Genomic DNA, 20,699 nt, shown 5'->3' with positions numbered 1-20,699 from the left:
CTCCCCTGCAGAAGCAGGCACCCAAATGCATCTGACCTGTTTGCTTCTCCCGAGCTCCTGAGGACTCCAAAGATTTCAGCAACACAGGAGGTGGGTTCCCGAAGGTCCCTGAGGTAGATCTGACCTCTCTACGATTCTGAGACCAGTATCCCTCGTGGGGGCCGTGCAACCCGAACCCCCGTGCACTGCGTACATTTCCAAGTGCATAAGCTTGTTGGCGATTCCTAAGCTTGTGCATTGGACTCCGTGTAGTCCTGACCCCGAGCAGTATTTGCAATGAAGATATCCGGCCTCCAGTGTCCTTTGGGCTGTTACTTTGCAAACTAGCTTGAGGTTTCCTCGCGAACCCTGGTCCGTTGGCCTGTGGGTTCTGGTTAGGGTCGCCTTGTTTGCTCTTGGGCTTACCTGGTTGCTCCAGATGTGCCCTGACTCTCCATTGCTTGGGGAGTCCCCTGGACCTTGCTGGTCCACACCGCAACCTGTTTACTCTGACCGCGTGGGTTGCATTTGCCAAGGCTTTTTGGTGCTCCAGCCGGACATCGACCCCTCAGCACTCTACATCCCTTGTGGGACAGCTCACCACCGAATCCTGGTCATCCTCGACGTCTCCTGGTCCCCGTGGTTGCAGAGTCATGCAACCCTTCTCCGCACCTGAAGCATCCGACACCGGTGGGCATTCGACTACCGAGCCCTTGGTCACCTGAAGTGACCCAGACTCTGTCCCCTCTGCTTTCAGATTCTTCTCACCTAGAATTCAGGCTTGGATTCCACCGGACACCCTTCGCCTTCTGGCAGCAGTACTTCTTTGCAACGTTCTAATGAAAACGAGGAAAGTTTCCGACACCAATTGACCCCTATGCACCCGGCTCCTCTGGGATAGGTAGCACGGGTACCTAGGTACTCACTGGTGGGTTGGCCTTAGAGCCTCCTATGTTCCAAAGGGTTTGCTCTAAGTCCTCGTAGAAGTGTCCTTAAACTGTAACTTTGCAACCACGACTTTCCCATAGAGTTGTACGGAGCATGCAGTCAAGTTTCCTCACTGCACCCGTCCTCCGTGGGCTCCCTGTGTCACTCCTCTGGGTGGTTCCTTGGGTCCCAGCGATTCTACGTGCCCTAGGCACTGTGTCTAGTCAAGTCGTGATTGTTATACCATTTTTTCAGTATATGGTTCGATCTCCCCCTGGAGCCCGCTGTGTATTTTGCTACTTACAAATTTTCTATTGATTCAGTATTGTGTGATTTGTGCCCTAATCTCTTGTAGAGACTAGTAAAGAGTGTTATATTAATAAATACATATTTTTATTCGACTACTGTGTGGTTCTCCTTTCATTTAGTCATTCAGGAGGTGATATTCTGGTAAAAGAAGCTGCTTTACATTCCTTCAAGATTAAGCCCGAAGGCTGCTCTCCACAGCTACCACTAGGATAGCTTTCTAAAGGTTATCTTTGATCTCATACATCATAAGGGTCGTGTGGACTGGTGCAGGGCGCCCACTTTAAATAGTGGACAGTATATACCAGGCCACCTTCTCACAGGCTGGCCAAACAGTCATGCGCACTGAAAGTGTGCAAACCACTCCTTCCCCTGTGCCACCAGCCCCACTCACCCTTACACAGCCCCAAACCTAGGAAAAAATAAAATGATAATAACGACGTTACTATCATTTTATTTTACCTTTTCTGAAGGCAGTGGGGCGAGGCTCATCCACCTTAGGGGAGGAGCCCGCCCCTGCTGTACAATGCTAATGCCAACTACCTGGCCCTATTAAAGAGGTTTTTAAAGTGTCTGTGATTAACGCAAAATGCAGTGAGTGTCTCATAGCCAACTATTCCAGAAAGCTCATATTATCTCCGTCTTATTTTATTAGAGCTGGCTGCCGAAGGCTCAAACCATGTTAATGAAGGCCCTCACAATATTTCATAAGGTCATCCATGGCTCTGCTCCTCTTTTCTTGGCTCAGAAATTTTATATGTATTCATTTGTTCGTAAGCTTTGGTTTTCTGACAAGTTCTGCCTTGTGACACCCAAGATCCATATGACATCTTCTTGAGGCAAAGCCTTCTACTATACTGGTGCTAGGGAACAGAACTCACTTCCTTTTGTTTGACATTCCAAGAGTAGCTTCCACCATTAGCAGCTCAAGTTTTGGGTAATTCATCTAGCACCATGAAGCCTTAGTGAGCATTTTCTTAAGAAATAAAATTAACATGACAGCATAAGATGCCCTAACCCTAGCCAATCTAGCTGCCACAAAACTATATCTTGGCAAAAGAGGTCCTCTGCATTTGCCCCCTGGAGGACCTACACCGAGCTATATGCAGTCTTTCTAGATCTCAAGCACTGTGGTGCATTACTGTATCAGACTTGTGGACTGAACTCAATAAGACCTTGCACCCGTTGCTAGATTAGTAGACTTATCCACAAACAAACATGGTCTCATGGTTAACACTCATCTCCTTTTAGGATGCACTGCAGTTGAAGGATGGCCGGGACTGGTGGGGACCTTTTACATCCATGCCTTAAAGTGGGAAGGGTTAACTCTAAAAGTTAATGCATTCTTATGGCCTGCTTAAGCTATGCAAAAGGTAAGAATGCACTCCATCTCGTGGCCTCGGGTTTAAGGTGGGCTGAAGGAGACTGAATACAAAAGGTGCCAGAACTAATATCACTTGAGTCATGGTTTTTGAAACCCAAACTAAAAGAGCAAGTCGAGCAGTCCTAGAAAAGTACACCACCCTTGTCTATGTGAATTAGCCCATGGTAAACCTGAAATCCACAGAAAGAGGGCATTTTCTTGCCCTAGCCATTTGGTGCCTGCAGCCTGTCTCTGCGTCACATGATTGTGTGTGGGTGACAGTTGGGATTTGTGTAATCCTCCTAGACAGTCACACACAATGGGAGCTTAGGTGTGAGTGGAGGGGCCATCTCTGCAGGATGAGAGGGTGGAGCTGGGCACAGCCCCACTTACACTTGAATAGGCTATATCCTACCTCTACAGAAAGGGCAGCATACTTCAAAGCTACGCCTCTAGGAGCTTCTCCCCACTTCAAAGGCACAAACCGTAAATAAAAGAAGGACCTTAGACACCAACCCTTGAGTACACTTCTGGACTTGTGGATACTCTGCTATGAAGAAAGACTGCTGTGCTCCTACAAGGACTGCCCCTCTGCTGGACTGCTGCTCTAAAGGACCTGCTGCCCTGCTGTGCTGATCTGCTGCTCTCTTGCCTAGTGAAGAATAACTGGACCTGCAAGTTCATCTTGTCTCAAACAGCTAGTGTGCTGGCCTCCAGATCGGAGCCTCATGGACATAAAAGGCTCCACAATAAGTTCCAGGACCCAGCTGCAGTGAGTTCCTGACTGCCTAGTGGTGCTGCTCACATCCTGGACCCTTGGTGTGGCTCACAAGCTCTTGAAATCAAGCTTTTGAGCTCTTTGCAACCACAAATGGGTCCATTTGCACCAAGACTTGGCCACTAGCACCGAAATTAAAGCGCGAGCCGCTGCCAATCCATCTCTTTGCATAGCAGCATCAACAACCTGCGGGTGGACTGAAAATGCGATGCTCCAGCCTGCTCGATCGCAATGCCTGGCCTGCTTTTCGCACCACCGCGACTACTGCCTGTGACGCTCTCCTTGTTCCTCTCAACCCTCTCCAACGCAAAAGGGGCTCTGGGCACAAAACTTGAGAAGATAACATTTCAACTGTACTAATCTGGGACTGTGTCCGACCCGTAGTAACATCCTGTGTCATGGATTGTTGGAGGGGCTGTGAGGTATAGCATTCTAGATGGGCCGTTAAGAGCAGGCTTGTGGTGGAGTGCAGCAACAGCTTCCTTTTCTTCTTGCGAAGTTTCATACTTCCAGGGTGTTAAAGTGGCGACAAGCAGGTTTTACACTTTTACCATATTAGATTCCTCAGCAACTGCCCATAGCAAAGGAAACTAGAATTGGTCTGCACAGATGCGGGACTGACCGGGGGTCGGAAGCAAGATGGCGGCTGGGTAACGGCCGTTGCGGGGTAGCGGTGAAGGCAGAGGAGACGAGATCGATGTAAAGCTACAGTGTACGGAAAGGAGCCCGCTTTGACTGCCGCGATGCCGGAATGATGTTGCTGCTGCTTATTGCATCCACTATTCGAGGTGTTCGTCGATCTGCTGTGGCAGAGGTGGTGTCCGTGCTTGTAGCTCCTCCGCCTAGGAGTCAAGCCCGCGGGAGTGCCGGAAGGCGGAGCCAAGGCAGAGCAGTCCGGAGCTGGGTGAGCCGGGTGAGACGGAGCGGAATCACGTACGGAGCAGGCTCCCATCAGGAGCTGAGTTGTGATAGCGGTTTGGGTACATTTTACCGGCCCGCTAACAGGCGAAGAAGTGAAATGGCTCCTAAAATAGCAGCGGGGTCAAAAGCTGCATCCCAAAGGAGGAAAGTGCTTCGGGAGGACGACGGCGGCGGCGGAGGCAACGGCAGCGTCGAGATGGAGGGAAAAGAAGCTCCTCTTGAGAGAGGAAGGAAACACCAACAGAGCATGGTGAAGACCCGGCCACCGCCTACCTCAATTGCAGATATCTTTCCAAAAGCCGGTAAGGAGAAGGGGAAGGAGAAAGAGGTGGTAGTGCAGGAGGAGGTGGCGGAGGGCAGCACCTCACAGGTGATCAGAGGCTCAACCGGGGATTCGGAAATTGGATTTAACATAGAGGTACCACCCTCTATTATAAATCAGGGTGAGGATATAGTGACGATCACCAAACCAGTCTTGGAAATCAAAATTGGGGAAAAAGAGAGTTTCGTACAGAAAGAAACTGACAAATCTGGCCCAGAAGCTATTTTGGTAGACGCTACAGTATCAGCAATGACTCAAGCAGAAGATGTATTGGGCATGAGCCCTTGTAGAGCTGAGCTGGATCCTGACCGGGGAGGCGCATGCAGTGAGAAAGAGAAGGTTCCTAGCGAGTGTTTTTTCTCAACCTCTGAAGGGGCCGGTTGGTCCGAGGACGACGAATGTAGTTTTAACTCAGAATCAGAGGTCGATTCAGGAAGTAATTTGGAACCAGATGCTCCAGTAACAGCGGTCAGGCCTCCTCTGGCGACAAGGAATTTGACGCAGAGTCATCATGACATCAGACGTGATCTATCCTCTGCTCTACCTCTCCAGGGGAGCCCAGGAGAAGAAAATTCCAACCGGATACTCCTGGAGACAATCCATCAAGAAATTATCGCACATAGAGAAGAGACCCGCCAGGACAATAGAAAAGCCCAGGCAGCAATGAGGAAGATGCAGGGCGTTGTGAGGAAACTCTCTAAGGCTTGCGCTAATACTGGGGATAGAGTTTCAAATCTGGAAGAGAGGCTGGTAACAACAGAGGCAGCTGAAGCTATTCTCAAGGTTGATGCCCATTGCGCCCAGGTGGTTGATCTCCAGTGGAAGACCGAGGAGTTGGAAAACGGGCTCCGTCGAAATAACCTGAGGGTTCTAGGGATCCCTGAGGGGGCCGAGGGATCGGATATAAAGGCCTATATCATCAAGCTCTTTGAGCAAGCGGTCCCGGAACTTTCCAGTTGGAACTGGGCCACTGAGATTCAGCGGGTTCATCGTACTCCCTTTAAAAGTCGAAAGAACGCGAGGGAAGGAGACAAACCCAGAGCGGTATTGTTTTTTTTTGGCAACTTTATTTTGAGGCAGGCTATTTCTGAAAAAGCGAGGCCGGATGCTAGGAGAGCTGGGGAAGGAATTAAGTTTTTTGTCCGCCCAGACTACTGTCACTCGACTGTCGAGCGAAGGTGGAGATTAAGGGAGATGATTAAACCATTCCGGGACAAGAAAATGCAAGCCTTCTTGATAAATCCGGCACAGTTAAAAGTAATTAATGATGACAAGACTCTTTACTTTAGCTCAGAAATTAAAGCTAAGGAGTATTTGGACTCTGTTGGTAATTAGACTCTAAGCTACTTTTTGGGTCAGAGTGCTAAAATTTATCTATGGTTCTTCTTCTTTTTGGGAGCGAGGTAGCTGGAACATAAATATATAAAGTTAAGAAGGGGTCTCCCCCTTTTTTTTTTTTTTTGGCACATGTGGTTATGCATATTTTTATGATTTAAGGGTTCTTGTAGGCATTAGATTTTTCCTGCTGCCTTCACCGCAGGCACCGCTGTCCATCATGTGCACAGACTAGGTCTGAGCGCTTCACAGACGGCGGTAGGTAGGGGTTGGATGGGGGGGGAAATGGCCAGGGGCTGGAAGGGGGAGGATTGGGGAGGGGGTTGGGGATCAGGAAAAGGGGGGGAAACTTGCAGTTTGGTACACTATGGGTTTAATAGTCATTGTAAGGTGTCAGGAATTAATCACCAGTTAAAGTTTCAGGTAGTTTTAGTCGTTCAAGTAGACCCTCAGGATGGCGAACATTAGGATATGCTCAGTTAATATCGGTGGGTTGAATGATCGGAGGAAACGTCAAAATCTAGCTCACTTCCTTAAGTATAATAGATTGGATGTGTTATGTCTGCAATAAACACACCTCCCATGGGCCAAAAGGAATCTCATGTCTGTGAGTGGTTATGAGCTAGTGGCTTGTTCAACGCAATCATCTACAACTAGGGGGGTCGCAGTTTTGGTCAGAGTATCTTTGGGAGGAGTTAGACGGACTAAAGTTGATGGAAATGGGAGATGGGTCTTAGCCGAGTTGGAAAAGGGCTTCACAATATGTGTAGTCTATGGATCAAACAAAGATGACCCCGAGATTTATGATTTCTTGGAAATAGAGCTAGCTACTTGGCTAACCCCCATAATCTTCTGTGGGGACCTTAATATTTCAGCAGATTGGGGTCCGAATGTAGTTTATTCAGGGCGAAAGCCCAGAGTTTTTAGGGCAGTCTCATCTCTTATCAGGTCACATGGATTATTAGATGTATGGGGGACAAAGGAGCCTAAAGATCCAGGATACACATATTTTTCAAATCCCTATCAGAGATATATTAAGTTGGATTATTTTTTAGTATCAGACTCAGAAATAAGTAGGGTAGCAATATCCAAATCCCCAAAGATATTATCGGATCACAATCCTTTGGTTTTAACTTATAAATTGGATGGAATAGAAAGGGCACGAACTAGATGGACACTGGAAAGGAGATTACTCCTAGATAAAAGATTTGTAGATCATGTTAGGAAATGGGTGGGGGAATTCTTTTCTGCCAACAGATATAGCGCCTCACGAAATTGGGTATGGGAGGCGTTCAAGGCTGCCTTAAGAGGCGAACTAATAAGCTGTGCGGCAAGATTGAGAAGGGAAGGTAGGAGTGAGATAGAAAGATTAATGAGGGAACTTTCAAGGGCTGAGGTACAACATACTACTGATATAGTACAAGGCAAAGACAGCTTGGAGAGTCAAAGGAAATTATTAGCAGCCAAAGCCGATATACAGAAGGTCGTCACACTTAAGGCAACAAGCGAATTTCAAACCACAAGGGTCCAACGTTATGAAACCGGCGAGCAAGCTGGTAGGATACTGGCACTACAAATCAAGCAGGAAAGAGTTAAAAATAATATTACTAAGATAGAAGATAGTGGGAAAGAGTATACGGAAGCTAAAGACATCCTCCAGGTATTTAAGAATTTTTACCAAGGCCTCTATACGGAGGAAAATGTAAGAGGCCGACGAGGCCATGAGTATGTAGATAATGGCCCTCGACTTGATAATATAGCCAGGGAGGAATTGGAGGTGGACATCAGCGAGAGTGAGATAGTAATAGCCCTGCAGGAGTTACCCACGGGCAAGGCTGCGGGCCCTGATGGGATCCCGCTGGAGGTGTATAAATGCTTCGCGTCTGAGATCACTCAGCTTCTGATGGATCTATTCAATGGTATAGTCTATACAGGGTTGGTCCCAGATTCATGGAGGGAAACTAACATAGTGGTGTTCCATAAGAAAGGGAAACCCAGGGAAAAACCGGGATCTTACCGTCCCATCTCGCTAATCAATGCAGACACTAAACTTTACTCTAAAATTTTGGCTAAAAGGTTGGGCAGGGTCATTGGCGGCCTAGTCTCCCCGTGGCAACATGGGTTTGTACCTGGACGGGGCACTACGGATCACATCAGGAGGGCCATAACATTGTTTGATGCCCAGTCCACGGTGGGAGACGGGATGGCCATGATCCTGCTCGACGCAGAGAAGGCCTTCGACCGAGTGGTCTGGGACTTTCTCTGGGGGATTTTAGCAGGAAGGGGATTCGGAGAGAAATTTATAAGAGCACCAAGGGCAATGTATATTAACCCAGTCGCCCGAGTGGTGGTTATGGGCGAGAGATCTGATACGATAACAATAAATCGCGGTACACGTCAAGGCTGTCCTTGTTCTCCAATCCTGTTCGCATTGTATATTGACCCGTTTATTCAAAAGATCCTAGGTTGTCCAAGAATTAACCCCGTGACATGCGAGGGATACGAAACTAAGGTTTTGGCATATGCGGATGACCTGGCTGTGATCACAATGGATCCGCACCAGGCATTTCCTGAGTTGGTACAAATGGCAAAGGATTTTGGTGAATATTCAGGTTACTTATTAAATGAATCCAAAACACAAATAATTTGTACTAAAAACATCATTAAAACAGATGAAAGATTTGTTGATTCAGCGATATACCTGGGGGTCAGAATTAATGCTGCAATAGCGAAAACCGTTGTTGAGAATTTCGGCCCATTGAGCAAATCCATAGAAACAGATCTAAAAAGAATCGATGTTTTACACCTTTCATTGATAGGAAGGGTCAATGTACTAAAAATGACCATGTTCCCCAAAGTTCTTTATCTATTCCGAGCCATACCCCTCTTAATAGATGAAACAGTAATCAAAAGCTTGGAATCCATTTTTATAAAATTTGTTTGGCAATATGGGCGAGTTAGGCGTTCTACTAATCTACTGTCTCTCTCCAGGGATAGGGGTGGTCTGGCATTACCGAATCTGAGGCTATATAATTGGTCATGTTTGCTGCTACACATGTCTATTCTCTTTCGGTCAGAGGCTAAACCTACCCAGGGGAATTTTGGTACTCAGACGCCTCCCTCAATCTTCGAGTTACTAGTTGGGAGAAAAGCAGTAGGTTTATTTATGCGGGAAGTAGATCGTAGATATTATAGAAAGGCTCGCTTTAAGGTATTGGAAGGGGCATGGGGGGTTTGGAGGGCAGTCTCAAAGTTCTGTGGAATCCCTAAGGTAAATCGATATCTTCATCTCCACAATTCTAGGATATTTCCTCAGATGGTAGCCGATAGAAATCTGCAGGTATGGGAAGATCTAGGAATTAGGACGGTTGGCGATTTAATGAGGGGAGAGGAGATCCTGGGGTTTGAGGCGCTACAGCACAGCGTTGGCATTTCTCGAAAACATTGGCTACTGTATATAAAACTGACAAGCTGGCTGAAGGCTGTAAGACCAAGGACGTTAGTGGCAGACAAATTCCCCATTTTGGACCAGCTGGTTAAAGGGAGCGAGAAGATCAAGGCTTTCTATACCCTATTTAGTGGTGAAATACAAGATGATTTGGAAAAAACAGAATCTTCTCTGGCTATAAAATTGGGAAACCCTGATGTAGATCTAGATCATGCCCTTCTTTTACAAAAGAAAATATTTCGCTCCTCTAACCTGAAGGCGCAGCATTACAAAACTTTGTTTAATTTATACCATACGCCAGCAAAGCTCTATGTTTGGGGGGTAAGGGAAGATGATAGTTGTCCCAGATGCAAGGCAGGCCAGGCAGATCTGCTTCATATGTTTTATGATTGTGAGTCCTTGGTGGGAATACAGAGGGAAATAGAAAAATTCTGGGAGGGGCTGTTAGGTCAAAAAAAATTATTGTCACCCACCCTTATGGTATTAGGCACTGATAATAGGTTATAACTGGGGAAAACGGAGGAGGCCCTGGTGTTTATTTCTGTTGCAGTACTCCGGATATTAATTTCTGCAGGATGGAAAGACACCGTAGCTCCTTCTTTTCAAATGTGGCTCACCAGATTACTTGGTCTACATAATATAGAGATCTTGCTGTATGCTCAGAAAGGGAAAAAAGTAGCGGACTTCGGGGAAAGTATCTGGGCTCCTATCACAAACTGGAGGAAGGCCAGAATAAGAGAGGAGGAGAGGAGGTAGAAGTGAATGGAAAGAAGTAATTGAATTATTTGTCGGTCCCGAGGGGGCAAAGGATTTATGCACTCTATGTTGTAACTTGAAGCTTGAATTCCTATGCTAATTTTATGATTTAATGCGATGTTATTATGTACTTACTGCACATAAAAAAAAAAAGAATTGGTCTGCACAAATTAAGGCCAAATATTGAGCCTACAGAACAATTTCTACTAGAAGAAATATTAAAACATCTAAAACAGTAGAAAGTCATGGCAATAGAAGGATTAATCGCTCCCATGGCATTTTTAAATGCACCTGGAGAATCCACTTTCCTGTAGGAGGACTGGAAAGAGGGCTTTGAATCCTATGAAACGGCAGAAGGAGGGAGGCATATTTACTGCAGCGCATAAAACGGCTATGCTTGTTTGGAGCAAAAGGATGCTGAGTATTAAAGCATTAACGGAGTTGGACAAATAGGACAATGATTATTTGGATGAATGCAAAAAAGTGTTATGCAGAGAATGGGCATCAATTAGGGAAAGAAGAGAAATGTGGTGGTAGAGAGATACAAGTTCTAAAGTGGTCAGCGATCTGGCGAGATGTTTGATAACTTCATAGCCGACTCACGCCAACTAGTTGCGACGTGTGACTACAGGAATTTCTTGGATGACATGATATATAGGCAATTGCAGAGAGGAAAATGAAATGCTTGAACAAAACGGCAACTTTTTCATGCTGAAACGTTGTAGAATAAACAAAATAAATTTTCATGTGAGGGATCAGTTGGTTGAGAAAATTGGAGACAAGAGAAATTGCTAAATACTGAGGGTCTGACGCTAGGCAAAGCAACAGAAATTGCAAAGAGGGCTTGGAACACACAAGAAGGACTGAAAGAAATGGCATCAGGTGTTGTGAATAAGGTGGCGAGTATGAGTGCTTCTCGTGAGTTTCAAAAAGACTTGGGTATAAGGAAACCAGATACACCTGGAAAGTCTGCTGAAGCTTTTAACAAGGATACAGTGTGCTACAAGTGTGGTTGGAAGGGACATGTTGCAACTAGTCTTGATTGTTCTGCGGTGGGACATTTACGCCGGAAATGCAGGCCACACGGACATTTTGCTAGGGCGTGCAAGGGAAAAGTTGGAAGTTTTTACCACAAACCAAGCAACGCAATTGCATCTGTAAGTGGAGATGATGCGAATGCAATGCCTAAAGAATTCATGTTGCAAGTGAGTGAAGTGGGAGCAGTTGGTCAGTCAGGTAACCCATTTTGCATCTTGAAGGTGAATACCGTGGAGGTGCAAATGATGGTGGATTCAGGAGCGAGCCATTTGTCATGAGAGAGCCTTTGAGGAAGAAGCTGTGCAGGTTGTGTGAGGAGAATGTTATCGGGGAAAAAGAGGCGTCAGAGTGGCTGGCTCCAGTTGTGCTGGCAAAGAAGGCCAATGGGGATCTGAGAATGTGTGTGGATCTCCAGGATCTCAATGCGGGGATATGGGTGGACAGGCATCCTTTGCCCAACATTGGTGATATGTTGATGTGGGTCAAGGGAGCTAAGGTGTTTTCTACCTGAGCCTTATCATTCGCGTACCACCAGAACTTAGTGCATCCTGAGTCGAAACATCTAACCTCATTTGTCATACCAGAGGGTCATACAGGTTTGTGTGATTGCCCTTTAGACTGGCGTCTGCAGTTTTCCAAAAAATGCACCACCTGTTCCACGGAATGCCAAATAGAACATATTTCCAAGATGACATTCTGATATTTGGCAAAGACAAGGAAATGCATGACAAAAACTTGCATATTGTGTTGTCAAAATTGTGTGATAGTGAGTTAAGGATCAAGTCGGACAAATGTAAGATCTAAAAGGTTGGAGTAGAGTATCTGGGACATTGGCTGGATGAGAATTGTGTGTTATCTAAGCTGAAGTTAGTGAAAGCCATACAAGAGGCCCAGGCTCCTAAGGACAAAGACTAATTACATTCATTCTTGGGGTTAGCCGAATATTATTCAAAGGTTCATGCCAAATTTTGTGGACAGGACAGTGAATATGAGGAAACTTATGACAAAGAATGTGAAGTTTGAGTGCGATGAGGCTTGTGAATGAGAATGTGTGCAGTTAAAAGAGAACACAGCGTCTGCCCCTAAGCTGAAACCCTTTGACACATGTTACACAAGGATAATTTGCACTGTTACCAGTGGTGTGGAGTTGGGGGCAGTCTTGATGCAGCCTGAGGGGAGGCAGAGGTGACAATAGCTTAAGCATCAAGACCATTGAGGGAGGCGGAATTGATGTATTCTACAATTGGACGGGAGGCCCTGGCGTGTTGGTGGGGAATTTGTCACTATAAAAGGTTTGTATGGGGAACTGATTTTGTACTGTGTACTGAACATCACCCATTAGGAGATGTTTTCATTACAAAGGGGGTAAGCAGAATTCCGCCAGGATTGCACGTTGGATGATGCAATACACATATGGGGTGAAATATCTGCCAGGAAAGAAAAATGTGGTAGCTGACTGTTTGTTGAGGTCGCCTGTCACTTGTTTGGATGAACGAGATTTGGACGAAAAGGATTGGATGGGTGGCTGGAGTGCCTGCTGTGGAAGGAGGTTGCATTTTGCACGAGGAATGGGTGCAGGCCTTGGTAAGGGATGTTGTGTTGCAAGAAGTGTTAAAATATGCGAGAGATGGGTGACCAAAGAGAGGGGAAAGTTCTGTCCCGTCTGATGAATATCAGCAAGGGGATAATGAACTATTGTGGATTGATGGGATGCTGTGGCGGAATGAGGTGTTAGTGGTGCCAAGGGAACTAAGAAGTCATGTCTTGAGTCTGGCACAAAAGGGACATTCAGAAATTAGTGCAATGAAGCGAAGGTTGAGATCTGCATACTGGTGGCCTGGCATGGACCGCGAGGTGGAACACATTATTTGGAATTGTTTGACATGTGCATGGAGACATAAGTCACAGAAGACGGTGACATGCATGCCGGTGGTAACAGATACGATGGATGCTCAATGGAAGAAAACTGGTTTGGACATTTCTGGACCTTATGGAGTTTTAGGTGCTAGATCTTTGTATGCTCTGGTTTTCATGGATTGCTATTCTAGGGTGCCGAAAGTGAAGTTCACTAATCAGGTCAATACGTGAGAGGTGATTGCGTTTCTGGAGGAGCCATGGAACAGAGAAGGGGTCCCGGAGGTGATAGTGACCGATAATGGTGTCCAGTTTGTGCCATGTGAGATGAGAGATGTTTTGGAAAAATGGGGTGTGGAGCAGGTCAGTTCATCAGTCTATTATCCCCATGGGAATGGATTGGTGGAGCGGTGGAACAGAACATTGAAGGAAGGATTGCAACTGGCTTTGGGTCAAGGTGCTTCATGGAAGGAGGCTGTGCGGAAGTTGAGAAGGGTGTTTCGTACCACACCCAATGGCACCACTGGAAAATCACCTTTTGAATTCATGAGGGGCAGAAAAGCAAGAATGTTGTTGTCTGTTGGAGGGCAGAGGCGGTGTGAGCAGCAGAGTATCATTGGAGTAGGTGGCATGGGAGGCCCAAATTCCCTAAGCTTGATGGTTGGTGATTGGGTGCGTGCATTTTGTGGACATAATGGTAAGAAGAGAACGTGTAAGTTCTCTAGTCCGTTACAAGTGAAAAAGGTGAATGCACATACAGTCCACCTGAGTGATAGAAATGTACAGAATGTGAAAAAGGTTGTTAAGCAGGCTGATTGCATTACCAATGTACTCTTGAGAGCAAGAAATGATGTGCGCACCAATGTGTTTCCTAGGCAAGGAAGGTTTAGTAGGGCACCTGAATGGGTTAAGGACTACAAAATGTACTGAAGCTTATTTCAGCGACTTTCCATGTTTTGTACTGTTTGTCATGTCCATTGTGGTAGAGCTAGCATATGTTTTCTCCACGCCATGCCATTCAAGACATTTTATATTATTTTATAGAGTATTTGTATTGTTACATTTCTGTTATCCTTGTATGGTTTGTGGGAAGAGAGGTGTGTGGCATCCTGCCCCGTGGAATATTGGAGGGGCTGTGAGGTACGGCATTCTAGGCGGGCCGTTAAGGGAAGGCTTGTGGTGGAGTGCGGTGACAGCTTACTCTTGGACGAATAAGCGTACCTTCTACAACACACCTTCTTCTGAAGTCTCCTCCTTCCAGGGCGTTATACCCATGCTCCATTGCGGTTGACCTAGACTTTTGGCTATGACCTGGTCCAGCGCTACCAGGTAGCCACAGTTGGTTCTTTCTGCTTTTAGGTGCTATTTTTCACTTTATTCTTTAAAAAATCATAACTCTGGTTCTACTGATCGGATTTTTGTTGTTTCTGTCTTGATTTATTTATTACATTTTGCTCTATTTGTCTAACCTAGTGTGGAATCATTTTTGTGTGGTGGTGTTCTAAATGATTTACTGTTTGAACTGTTGCACAAATACTTTATACATTGCCTATAAGTTAAGGCTGACTGCTCTGTGCCAAACTAACAGGGGCTGAGCACAGGTTAATTTGGGGTTGGCTTGTGCCTTACCCTGACTAGGATTGTGATTGCTGCCTGACCAGGGCTCACACCCCAGTCAATCAGTAACCCAATTTCTAACAGACCAAATAACCTCTGCACTGCTCTGATAAATGCTAGTTTTTTCACACAAGTAACAAAATTGTTTTCATAAATCGTAAGATTGCCTTCATCATTACTGTTTATTAATACTAACGAAAAATCTTAATATATATGAGATGCAAGACACCTGGAACAATTTTCACTACTAAATATTCTGTCACATGAAGTTAGCCTCGATACTCACCCCAAGTATGCATGCATGCTGTTAATGGTTTCTGGAAATGGCTTCCCACTGTCCAAATCGGTGGTGCCCGCTTCTTTCAGAGACTCTTTCTGTAGAAATGTTTAAAACATCTGTGATCAAGGTCATGTTACTGCAACTACTGCATAATTGATTGGGACAGTTCAATTGTCCTGACTTAGTATGCTCTCTTAATACATAGATGAAACATCATAAAGTGTCCTAATCACACAACGCAACATCAAATTCCAGCTTCCTGTTCTACTGTTTAACCCCTTCTGTGCCACGCCCTTTCCCCCTCCTGTGCCGGGCGTTTTATTAGTGGGTGGGGTTCATGACGAGATAGTCTCGTCATGGGCACAGCGCGACCGTGCTCCATGACGAGATTATCTCGTCATGGGCACTGAAGAGGTTAAGAAGGGTGCACATTATGGCAAAAGCGAGAAAGGAAGTGTTAGCCTGAGCTATTCTATGACTTGAATCATAATGTCACATAACCCTAGGTTTAGTGCAATGTTACAAGGTATACATACAGAGCGTCTTCACAAGTGTCAGCCACAAGACAGCTATTAAAATGAAATACTGTGTGTAAAAGAAGTGTCTGGCTATGGAAAAGAGAAAACACACATTCTTTCATATAAGTGTATCAAGCAGTGTATTTTAAAGGGTAAACCAGACAACTACAGTTGATCAAGCCTGATTGTCATAAACTTCCCAACCTTCCGACCCCCAATATTTCAGCTGTGTAATGCATTTCCTTTCCTGATAAAATGGACTATGACAACAAAATGATGCCAGAATTCCTTGCACCGATAAACCAATATGTCAATTCCCCTGCCCCCCCCCCCCCTATTCCATCTGGGGTACACCGACCCACTAAGCTCCAAGGGACAATTTCCTTCCTGGGCCACTACTTAACCCAGACCTCCTGCAGAGCTCGACTCCAGTATAAGAAAGTTAGAAAAATCAATCAATCAATCAGGGGTTGGTAAAGCGCGCTACTCACCTGTGAGAGTCTCAAGGCGCTGGGGGAGGGAAAGGTAGGGCTGCTCCGGTCACTCGAAAAGCCAGGTCTTGAGAGCCCGTCTGAAGGTGTGAAGGGTTGGCGAGCGTCTTATTTCTACTGGGAGAGTGTTCCAAGCTGTGGCTGCGGTGTACGAGAAAGCTCTCCCTCCAGCTCTGCTCCGGTGGATGCGTGGCACCTCTGCTAGCGTGAGGTCGGCTGAAAGGAGGTTCCGCTTGGGTGCATGGAAGCTCATTCGGTTGTTGAGGTATTTGGGTCAGATGTTGTTGAGGGATTTGTAGGCGTGCGTGAGTAGTTTGTAGGTGACCCTCTTCTCAACGGGGAGCCAGTGGAGTTCTCGCAGGTGTGGAGACATGTGTTCGTGTCGCGGTGTCCCTAGGATGAGCCTGGCGGCCGCGTTTTGGATGGTTTGGAGTTTGCGTAGTAGGGATTTGTTGATTCCGGCGTACAAGGCGTTGCCGTAGTCAAGCCTGCTGGTGAGGAGTGTGTGGGTGACGGTCTTTCTGCAGTCTGGGGGGATCCACTTGAAGGTCTTACGTAGGATCCGGAGGCAGTTGAAACTGGTGGAGGAGATAACGTTGATTTGGCAGTTCATGAAGAGGGAGGAGTCGAGGATTATGCCGAGGTTCCGAGCGTGGTCCGTCGGGGTGGGTGGGGGTCCCAGGGCGGGAGGCAACCAGGAGTCACTCCAGGCGGAGGGACGGGGTCCGAAGATGAGAACCTCGGTCTTTTCGGAGTTGAGTTTGAGGCAGCTGTCCTTCATCCAGGTGGCCACGTTTTTCATTCCTTCCTGGAAGCTGAGTCTAGTGGCTTCTGGGTTGCAGGTGAGGGAGAGGATGAGCTGGGTGTCGTCAGCGTAGGACACGATGCTGAGCCCGTGCTGCCTGACGATTGCGGCGATGGGGGCCATGTAGATGTTGAAGAGAGTCGGGCTCAGAGAAGATCCTTGGGGAACTCGCAGATGATGTCGGTGGGTTTGGAGAGGAAGGGGGGGGAGCCTGACCCTCTGTGTTCTATCGGAGAGGAAGGATCGGATCCAGTTGAGGGCGTCTCCCTGAATTCCCGCGTTGTGGAGCCTGGTGGTTAGTGTGCGGTGTGAGACTGTGTTGAAAGCTGCAGAGAAGTCCAGGAGGATGAGGGCTGCGGTGTGGCCCTGGTCGAGCAACATACGGATGTCGTCGGTGGCGGCGATCAGGGCTGTCTCGGTGCTGTGGTTGCTGCGGAAACCGGATTGGGAGGGGTCAAGGATGTAGTTATCTTCGATGAAGGTTGTCAGCTAGGCGTTCACAAGCCTTTCTGTGACTTTGGCAGCGAAGGGGAGGAGGGAGATGGGTCGGTAGTTCTTGAGGTCAGTTGGGTCGGCCGATCGTTTTTTAAGGAGGGACTTCACTTCCGCGCGTTTCCAGTCCATGGGGCAGGAGCCGGAGGCCAGGGAGGAGTTGATGGTGCGGGCTAGCTCAGGAGCGATGGCCGTGGAGGCTCTGTGGAAGATGTGCGGGGGCAGGGGTCCGTGGGGGCTCCTGAGTGAGTTTTCTTCATGGTGGTGGCAATAAGTTCGATGGATGCGCAGTTCCAGGTGGTGATGGTTGGTTTGGAGGTGGTAGTGGTCGTAGGGGTGAAGGCATTCGTTGGCTCGTTGAAGTTGTCGTAAAGGATCATGATCTTCTGGTGGAAGAAGGTGTTGAGCTTGTTGCAGAGATCTTGGGATGGTGTGATGTCAGAGGCTTCGCATGAGGGTTTGGTGAAATGCTTGATGACGTTGAAGAATTCCCCTCTGTTGGCTGAGTTGGTGTTGATTTTTTCCCTGATGAAGGTTCTTTTGGTGTCCCTTATCAGCTGGTGGTAGTTCTTCATAGCAATCTTGTGCTCGGTGTGGGCTTCAGTGGTCTTCTGGTTCCTCCACGTTTTCTCGAGGTGCCTGCAAGTGCGTCTGGCCTCTAGGAGTTCGGTGGTGAACCAGGCAGCCTTAGGAGGGCATTTGGTGGTTGTCTGCCGGAGAGTGGCCAGTTTCTCAGCGCAGCTGGTGATCCACCGGTGGAGTTCCTTGGTGGCGGCGGCGGTTGCTGAGGGGGGGTCGTGGTAGAGGGTGGTGTTAAGAAGGTCTTCGGTGATCTTACTCCAGTTCCGTCGAGGTGGGCGCGGGGCTTGTTTGGGTGCGGTCCTGGAAGTGAAAGTGAAATGGATGCAGTGGTGGTCTGTCCAGGGGTGCCGGGTGGTGTGGGTGAACCGGATGTTCGACCCTTCCGCGAAGATGGGGCCAGAGTGTGTCCTGCAATGTGGAAAATGAACGATAGAAACCCAAATGCTCCACTTAGCATCTTTTTAAAATTATCCCTCTGCTTTCCAGGCTTTAGAAGTACCAGACAAAAGGTCCACTAAGCCAAAAAGCATTAAAGAAGTGTGATACCATGTAGAAAGGTTTAAGTCTTTGGGTTGCACTGAGGTCAGCTCAAGCAGAACACATTTAATATTCCCAAAACGGTAGACAGGTTACAGGTAATTAGAATTTAACTTCACTACTAGTCTTGCTCAAGCAAGGCCCAAACACTCCAATCCCTAAATGGTAAACTAGTTTCTGTGTAGAAACCCTGGCTTACTACTGGATCTTGGTTTAAGCAGCAAGTCTTTCCTCAGAGAAACGCAAGTTGTACACGTGCAACACCACCCAAACAACAGAAAACTACATTTAAGGATCAACGATTATGAAGAAACTAAATAAGTTTAATTAAAAACAATAGGAAAGTGACAACAATGGCAGCCTAGAAGTTGGACTAGAAAGAGACCCTAGACATCCTTTGTGACAGATTTGCGATGGATCATGGACAAGTAAATATCTGTGGCTGCTCACAAGTAAAATAATTGCCTTTTGGCTTCAAGCAGCAGAAAAAATAAGTGAAAGTGGCTGTTGTGAATTGAAGAACTGAAAAAAATCAGTGTAAAAAGGGAGTTGTCACATAGGGTTGGATGAGCTCAGAAGAACAAACGCAGAAAAAATAGATGTTGCACAAAGGAGGCTGTGAAGTAAAGAACAAGTTACTTACCTTTGGTAACGATATATCTGTAAGAGACATATTAGTTATAGATTCCTTACCTTAGAATTACCCCCAGCAGACAGGCTGGATCCGGAGAATTTTTCTTCAGCAGTACCCCTACAAGGTAGGTGGCGTCGGTCGACTCCATGTTCGTCGTCATCACCGGAAAGGCGTTGCGGTATCTACTTAGACGCCACCCCTGCACACTGACGTCAGTTCTTTACACGACATTCCACGCCACAAGCGCAGAGCCATGCAAGACACTGACCACTGGTGCACAAAACTAGGGCCCTGAAAGGGAGTGCCTTACTCTAGAAGTCAGTTCGCAGAATGGGGAGGATGGGTTGGGGGGTAAGGAATCTATAAATAATATATGTCTCCTACAGATATATCGTTGCCGAAGGTAAGTAACTTGTTCATCTGAAAGAGACTACTAGTTATAGATTCCTTACCTTAGAATAGATACCTCAGCAATACCAACCCCGGAGGTGGGTCTGCAAACTAAATGAACACCAGAAAATCCTGGAGAACTGAACGGCAAAAGAAGCTTTCTGTCACGACTTGACTGTCCAGGCAATAATGCTTAGTGAACATGTGCAGTGATGCCCACATGGCTGGTTGGCAGATGTCACTGAGGGGGACTTCACGTCCCAAAGCAGTAGTGGCTGCTGTCCCCCTGGTGGAATGGGCACGCAAACATACTGGAGGCTCCCTTTTCGGCAAGGAATAACATATTTTAATGCAAAGAACGGTCCATCGAGAGATGGTTCGTTTTTGCACAGCCTGACCTTTCTTGGCGCCCACAAAGAGTTGATCATCCACCCGGAATAGTTTTGTGCGATCCAGATAAAATGATAACGCATGTTTTGGAGCCACACGGTGGAGTCTCTCCTCCTCCTTGGAAGGATGCAGGGGCGGGAAGAAGGTGGGCAAAGGGATGGTCTGTCCTATGTGGGAAGAGGGTGGAAAAGAAGGTCGAGTTCAAAGGACAACCTCGTCTGGATGAAGAGCAAGGAAAGGAGGTTTAGAAGAAAGAGCCTGAAGCTCACTCACCCTGCGAGCAGAGGTAATGACAACCAGAAAAGCAGTCTTTAAGGTCAAAAGTCTGAGAGGACAATTATCCAGTGGCTCGAAATGAGCACATATGAGGTAAGTTAAGACCAGATTCAAGTCCCACTGGGGTATTACGAAAGGAATAGGAGGAAAGAGGTGAGTAATGCCCTTAAGAAATCTATTTACAATAGGGGGCTTGAAAAGAGAAGGCTGATCAGGAAGGCCTAAATGGCAGAAAGATAGCCTTTAAGGGAGCCCAGAGCAGAGCACTGCTGGGCTAAATAAAAATGAAGAGGAGAACCTCGGAAAGAGGGGCAGAGAGGGAAAACACAGTCTTTGCTGTGCACCATGCCACACATTTTTTCCATCTATAGGCGTATACCGTTTTAGTGGAGGGACGCCGGGCTGCCAAGATGATATTACAGACTTTGAGAAAGTCAAAAACTGTCAACTGTCACCGCGCAATCTCCATGCAAGGAGGTGGAGGCTGGACAGGTTTTGGTGGAGGACTGCCCCTGTCGCTGCGACACAAGATCCTCCCGAAGAGGCAGTCAGATCGGCGGAAAGGTGTATAGAAGACCGTAATTCCACTCACGTCGAAAAGCGTCACCAAGCGAGTGCCGCCTTGGAAATTCCATCACACAGAACTGCTTACATTGCGCG

General features: G+C 46.9%; 1 protein-coding gene across 1 annotated transcript in view; it reads right to left on the bottom strand.

Moving 5' to 3' along the window:
• Positions 1-20,699, bottom strand: part of LOC146862495 (uncharacterized) — a 596,942-nt gene that overhangs the window by 445,694 nt on the left and 130,549 nt on the right. The window contains exon 5 of the mRNA XM_085641700.1: positions 14,931-15,019. Coding sequence (XP_085497826.1) covers positions 14,931-15,019 — 89 coding nt within the window. The remainder of the gene's footprint in view (positions 1-14,930; positions 15,020-20,699) is intronic.

Source organism: Triturus cristatus, chromosome 2_2 (assembly GCF_964204655.1).
Source record: "Triturus cristatus chromosome 2_2, aTriCri1.1, whole genome shotgun sequence".
NCBI classification, from domain to species: domain Eukaryota; kingdom Metazoa; phylum Chordata; class Amphibia; order Caudata; family Salamandridae; genus Triturus; species Triturus cristatus.
The sequence above is the reverse complement of the archived record's forward strand: the minus strand, read 5'-3'. Positions and strand labels throughout refer to the sequence as shown.